At 43.3% G+C, this 6,969-nt stretch overlaps 1 protein-coding gene across 1 annotated transcript; it reads left to right on the forward strand.

The window, feature by feature from the left end:
- Positions 1-1,608: 1,608 nt before the first annotated feature.
- On the forward strand, positions 1,609-3,264 carry LOC123048415 (clathrin light chain 3). The gene is made up of 3 exons (XM_044471519.1): positions 1,609-2,188; positions 2,361-2,514; positions 2,595-3,264. Exons 1-3 carry the CDS (start codon positions 1,773-1,775, stop codon positions 3,084-3,086), a joined length of 1,062 nt encoding a protein of 353 aa, XP_044327454.1. The 5' UTR covers positions 1,609-1,772; the 3' UTR covers positions 3,087-3,264.
- The last annotated feature ends 3,705 nt before the right edge of the window (positions 3,265-6,969 follow it).

The following is a 6,969-nucleotide window of genomic DNA, read 5'->3' on the forward strand; positions in this document are numbered from 1 at the left end:
CGACGGAGAGAGGTCCGGGATGGAGAAGAATAGACTCTCTTGGAGGGAGGAGGAGGGTTCCGGCCGGCGGGGCAACGGTATGCAAGGGAGGAGGAACCTCTGTGTGCGGTGGCCTGGGTACCGTCCGTAGGGCCTAACTGTGCGGAGCAGCCGCTGCTAGATTGGGCTCAATGAGATGCCGCCGCCCAGTTTTGGCTAGGGACTGAGCCATTCCCGTTCTGAGACCGACCTATGTGTGAACCTTTTTTTATATCTCATGGATATTTTTTAAATGTGATAAACATGTTTTAAATGTGTGAACATTTTTTCAAATGTTACAATCATTGTTAATCGGAAAAAGGTATACATTACAGTGGTGCAAAAACTTTAGTGTTAGAACTTGCGGCATACATTAAAGTGGTGCAAACACTTGGCTCGAACGTGCAAATACGGTCAAATCTCATTTGTATACGGCTGCGACGCTGAGAAGGCATGACGGCGTGGCATAGGGCCCCTGTCAGTGAGTGCAAAAGAAAATCTGAATTTTTTATTTTTTTCTCATGAAAAGGCTCCTACCAGGTGCGTGGCATCCGGTGGATCCCACTTGTCAGTGAAACATAACAAAATTTATATTAGAATGAAAAATATGCAGCAGTGGGATTCATATCGGTGACCTCGGTCTAAACAGCGTGCGCAGCTAACCATCAGCCAAGAGCTGACATAACGACATAGAAGCATAAAGACGTTTTATATCTTTAAATCAAGTAACATAACTAAAGAATTTTAATCGGAAAAAGGGTTTCAAGCCAGCTACCCAACTAAAACAATTATGAGGGCGTGCCACTCCAACTATGTACTCTCATGCGTAAATATAATTGTTACAGTTTACGTCTATAACAAAATGTGCTCCTGGGCTACAATTTATGTTATTTTTTTTTCACTTTTCAAAAGTTGTAAAGAAATTTAAATTGTAATTATAAATAATATACATATAAATAAAATATATTAGACTAAAAAAACACCCATCTATTAATTTTTAAAAATTCATGAAATTTAATTATGAATTAATTGTATAATTAAAAAGTTTTTTATATTAAATAAGATATTAAAGTAATTATAGAAAATATGTGTATTTAAAAAATTTATCATGTCAGCTTAAAAAAATTACAAGTTTTTTTAATAAAATATTCATGTTGTATATAAAATTGTGCAAGCTGTAATGTTTTTATGTCATTTTAATAAAATTTGCGTGTTTTCTAAAAATTAGATATGTATTTTTAAATGAATATAAATATATGTGCAAAAAATTAGCCTAGTGTGCCTTGGACTGCCGATTCTCAAATGAAAACGTATTTACAATTATATGTACACTTATAGTTTACATTTTTTGGGGCTAAAAAGAAGTAAAGAAAAAAAACTAACATGTTTAAAATGGGCCCTATGCCACGCTGTCATGCCTCGTCAGCTTCGCCGGCGTATACAAACGAGATTTGCATCATATTTGCATGTTCAAACCAAGTTTTTGCACCACTTTAATGTATGCCACATGTTCTAGCATTACTCTAAAGTGACCTTTACCATGTTGCCACGTTAATGCAAAGGCACAGAGGGAGAAAGATTTGCCACAACATGCGGACGCGAGAAAACAGCGGTCGTCAGACCAGCGAACAAACCCAGCTCGTCTCTCCTTCGCAGGTTTGTCCACGCGACCTCGTCTCCACTCCTGTCGGATCAAAAGGTTCAAAAGATCCGCTAATTCAGCCACCACCGTCACCCTACCACGGCCGGCCACCATGTCGTCCTTCGACTCCGTCGCTGCCATCGCCGGCGACGACGAAGCGCTCACACATTCTCCCTTTGGCATCTCCGAGGGCTACAACGCCGAGGGCAGCCGGGACCACGGCATGCATCGCGGCCACCGCTTCGCCACGTCCTACTCCTCCTTCGGCACCGCCCTCTCCGAGGACGACCTTGCCGGGATCGCGGGCGAGGGGTTTGGCGGTGGGTATGGCGCGTACAGCATGGCGCCGGACTCCAACGGCAGCGGCTACATCGGGGTCGAGGAAGTGCTGATGGGTAGCCTGCTCCAGGGCGGCATCGGTGGCAGCATCGACGACGACCTGTTCGTCAGGGCTGTCGACGACCGGGCCGTCCTGCCGCCTCCGGAGGCCATGAGAGACGAGGGCCTCCTCCGGCGCGAATGGCGCCGGTGAGCACTATATACAACCTCTCTGTACATGTACTATTTGATGATCTATGCATTAGGCCTCCGTGTACGCAGATCTCCCATGCATGCATGCGATGCCACTTAATCTTGATCGCCAACATTTTTGTGGTCTCTGAACTGAAATGGAGATTTCAATATTTCATTCATCTCGCAGCCAAAACAGGCTGAGGCTGGAGGAGAAGGAGCGCAAGGAGAAGGAGCGGCGCGGCGAGATCATCGCGGAGGCCGAGGAGTTCAAGAAATCCTTAATCGAGAAGCGCAAGCTGAACTGCCAGAGGAGGCGCACACACAACAGAGACAAGGAGAAGGCATGTTACACTTCCATGTTTTTTCTCTCAGTTAGGCTGCATGTTTCACTCGCATGATCAAAGTCAAATGCAAATGCCAGGTGTTCATGGCGAACCAGGAGAAGTTCCACAAGGAGGCGGACCAGCAGTACTGGAGGGCGATCGCGGAGCTGATCCCGCACGAGATCCCGGGGCTGGAGAAGCGGGGCGCCGGCGGCAGGAAGAAGAAGGAGCTGGAGAAGAAGCCCAACATCGTGGTGGTGCAGGGGCCCAAGCCGGGCAAGTCCACGGACCTCTCCCGGATGCGCCAGGCCCTCGCGAAGCTCAAGCAAAACCCGCCGCTGCACATGGTGCCGCCGCCCCCGCCGGCGACCAAGGAGGAAAACAAGGACGGCGACAAGGACGCCAAGAAGGACGGTGGCAAGGGTCCAAAGCAGGTGGAGGAGAAGAAAGACGGCAAGAATGCAGCTGGGGAGGGCGAGAAGAAGGCGGCGGCCGGTGACGGACGGAAGGCTCCGACAGGTGGTGGCAATGCTACTGCTTCCGCTCCCCCGGCGGATAAGGCAGCTGAACCACCAGCGGCGAAGAAGTGACGGTGGTAATAGATGCTCGGGGGAAGTGCTCAGGATCCCTCCATTTCGCTGGAGTACATTCTCTCCTTCTGACGGTGATTTTAACTTCACTTCAGTTTGTTTCTGTTCATATGTTATGCATAAACTGTTTCGAGTTGGTCCTTAAAGAATTGAGTAAAGAGGTTAATGTTTTGGTTCATTGAGAGAGTGCACTTATATATATTTTCATCTTTGGAAAGAATAGATTTGCAAATAAGATAGAATTGGTGAGTAAATAGCGAACAAGCACCACAATTGCAGTTATGGTTTCAAAAACCACCGGTTTGAATCTCTTTGTAAAAACCTACCCGCAATGAGGCAGTTACTTAATTTTGACCCCAATTGTGCCATATGTGGCCCACTCGTCAGGACCTGATAAACGATATAGGAATGACCAAAAGTTCATGATTTGAAAATATTCATGAATATTTTTATATACCAGCGGGTGTGTTTACCCCATAAATAAAGGAATCTTTGCAAGGCGCAGATTCTACAATTTCATCATTATAATTGTCATTTTGTCTTGGGGGTTACATGGCCCAAACTTTCTTAACCAAGTTAGGGAACCCCTCCCTAGTAAGCTATTCCCGCCCAAATTTTAACTGTGTCTGGTTACTACTTGGATGGGTATGACCAAGATCAGTTAGCAATGGAATATGATTTGATATGGCGTCATTTTTTTTCTCGACACTCAGACCAAAGATGGAGGCAGAGTAAATTTATATGCCTAGTCGATGCCACTAGCATCTGGTGAAGTTTGTCATAAATACCAGACATAGTGAGCTCTCGCAAATTCAAGTTGTCAAGAACAACATTGAACATGAAAGGTCACCGACTGCCAAATCGGCCCTTGCTTTTCTTTTCTACTAATAATGAAGGGTGCTGACAAAAGAGAAATATCTTAGGTACTTTAGTAAGTCTACCATTCCCTCTCCAATGAACCACCTATATGTTGTACTAAATGTCATCTTAGCTATAGGGGTCCTATTTCGGTACCAAGGGTGGAGTATACACTGAGTCGTTAACAGATTAGTGAACCCACTGTTAACAGATTAGTAAGTCCTATTTGACTCAAAAAATGATAAATAAATGTACTAGCTATTTGGTGGCAAGATCTTGAACACCATATGTACTTTAGATTTGTTCTATCTATGGATGTATAATCATAAACTAGAATCCTCTATCAAGATATTCTTATAGTCTACACATTATAGTTATCTACCAAAATAATTATGGATAAACACAAAGGCATATACACTATAACTATCGTAGTGGCATAAATTGATCAGAGATGTAGTTTTCTTTTTTCTTTTCTTATTTTATCACACTTTAGGGGATTTTGGTTCAACTTTTTTTTAACTTGTAATGTGTTTAAATAATAAAGTAGTATAACTTTTATTATAAAATATGGTATATACTTAGCACAAACATATTAGTTATGACTATGAATTGACAAAATAAAGTAAAGTTCAAAAAGATATAAAAGTTTAGTATAAACTTAGAAACATGGCACTACTGGAAATTTTGACTTTCATGAGTGTTTGGCTTTTTGCCGAGTAGGCACTCGGCCACTGCGTTTTTACCGAGTTCCTTGAAAAAAAAAATACTTGGCCTTTCGAGCGTCTTCGGGGACGGCTTCCTCTTCGTGAGCATCGACAGGACGGCTTCATCTTCCCGAGCGGCAAAGGGCCCCTCTCTGTTTACAGCAACCGATGTACCCGAGAGCAACGATGACCTCCTCTCCCTGAGAGACGATGCTGCCTTCCTCCTGAGCCTTGGCGGCTTCCTGTTCCCGAGCAGGGACAAATTCGTCTTACAAAGTGGTAACGATGTGGCGATATATTTATATTTACTGGCAAGGGGCGATGCTTTGGGGGGACGTGCTCGCCGGCGTGTTTTTTTTACTCGTATTCACCCTCTTTCCCGAGTGCGTAATGCTCGGCAAACAAATCGAGTTCTACTATTTCCGTCTCCATTAATTGATTTTTACAGAGTATAAAAGGTTTGCCTAGTGCCTAGAAAAACAATCGGCAAATTCTTCACTGAGAGCCCGACAAAAAGTTTTTTTTGGCAAAGTTCACTTTGCCTCAAGGGTGTATGCTGGTTGCCGGGTGCCTTTGCTGAGTACAACACTCATCAAAGCCTTTGCTGAGTGTTGTAGCCACTTTGGAAAGACCCAAATTACAGTAGTGTGTTAAGCATATCAATGAAATCTGGTACCTGAGCGCAGTTGTATTTTTCAACCGGAAGCTTCTTTCCGGAGGATTCACCACTCCTTGTCAGATCCGGACATGGATGTGATAATTATCATATTTATTCTCACATTTTTCTCATATTTCTTCTCATATTCCTTCTAGCTATTTTCTTCCAAAGAAACTAGGATATTGAGAGTGCATCATGTAAACCTGGCAAACTGGTGAACCTGCTACACATACGATATATGTCCCATTGAATGTAAAAGGGACAAACATAATCCAAATAAAGGATGGGCATCTACCATAGTTGCAAAAGGGTCTTTGTAATTGAATGGGATCGAGGGATTGGTCCTCCTCAAGCAATTTTTTAATCTTCCTTTCCATCTTCTATAACACTTTATCGACGAGTGAGAGTTACGGAATTTTTCTCCATTCGCTTCTCTCCTTCTCACTATCATGTGCTGCTGTACCACTCGAACTGTTACAAAATATTAATGTTTACGGGAGCTTAAGGCTATCTAATTATCTATTGGACAACTTTGGATGTGTTCACCGAATTTTATCGAAAATGAGGACAAGCAAATTCTACACATGTTTCTCTATCATTGAGTTACTCAACTAACTCATACAAACTAACCAAGTTTTAGGGCGATGTAAAATATTAGAATGGAAAAATCACATCATAAATTAACCAGACAAATCTGCATTGCCACTACAAGTTTACTGAATATAATGATACGTCTCCGTCATATCTCCTTTTCCAAACACTTTTGCTCTTGTTTTGGACTCTAATTTGCATGATTTGAATGAAACTAACCCGGACCGACGCTGTTTTCAGCAGAATTGCCATGGTGTTGCTTTTGTGCAAATAAAAATTCTCGGAATTGAATGAAACTTTCTGGAGATTTTTTCTAGAATAAAAGAAAAATATTAAATCAAAGACCCCCTGAAGGGGGGGGGGGGGGCTCCTGCTGCCCACTAGGCACCAGGGCGCGCCTTGGTACCTAGTGGGGCCCATGAGGCTCCGCTAACCCTAATCTGGATACTATAAATTCTTATTTCCTGAGAAAAAATAGGAGAGAAAGTTTCATCACGTTGCACGATACTGAGCCGCCGCCACCTCTTGTTCTTCATCGGGAGGGCAGATCCGGAGTCCGTTCGGGGCTCCGGAGAGGGGGATCTTTCGTCTTCGTCATCATCAAGCATCCTCCATCATCAATTTCATGATGCTCACCGCTGGGAGTGAGTAATTCCTTCGTAGGCTTGCTGGACGGTGATGGGTTGGATGAGATTTATCATGTAATCGAGTTAGTTTTGTTAGGGCTTGATCCCTAGTATCCAGTATGTTCTGAGATTGATGTTACTATGACTTTGATATGCTTAATGCTTGTCACTCGGGCCCGAGTGCCATGATTTTAGATCTGAACCGTTTATGTTTTCACCAATATATTTGTTTTCTTGATCCTACCATGCAAGTTATATGCACCTATTACGTGTTATGATCCGCATACCCCAAGGTGACAATAATTGGGATACTTTCCGGTGATTACCGTAATTTGAGGTGTTCATGTATTCACTATGTGTTAATGCTTTGTTCTGGTTCTCTATTAAAAGGAGGCCTTAATATCACTTAGTTTCTTTATGGAACCCGCTGCTACGGGACGGTAGGA

Source organism: Triticum aestivum, chromosome 2D, assembly GCF_018294505.1.
Source record: "Triticum aestivum cultivar Chinese Spring chromosome 2D, IWGSC CS RefSeq v2.1, whole genome shotgun sequence".
NCBI lineage: Eukaryota > Viridiplantae > Streptophyta > Magnoliopsida > Poales > Poaceae > Triticum > Triticum aestivum.

What these genes read in the sequence shown, in the direction of transcription:
- LOC123048415 (XM_044471519.1), top strand. Translation starts at nt 1,773, where the DNA reads ATGTCGTCCTTCGACTCCGTCGCTGCCATCGCCGGCGACGACGAAGCG. An exon ending in CTCCGGCGCGAATGGCGCCG is followed by an intron (nt 2,189 to 2,360) that starts GTGAGCACTATA and finishes TTCATCTCGCAG; the next exon opens with CCAAAACAGGCTGAGGCTGG. An exon ending in ACAACAGAGACAAGGAGAAG is followed by an intron (nt 2,515 to 2,594) that starts GCATGTTACACT and finishes TGCAAATGCCAG; the next exon opens with GTGTTCATGGCGAACCAGGA.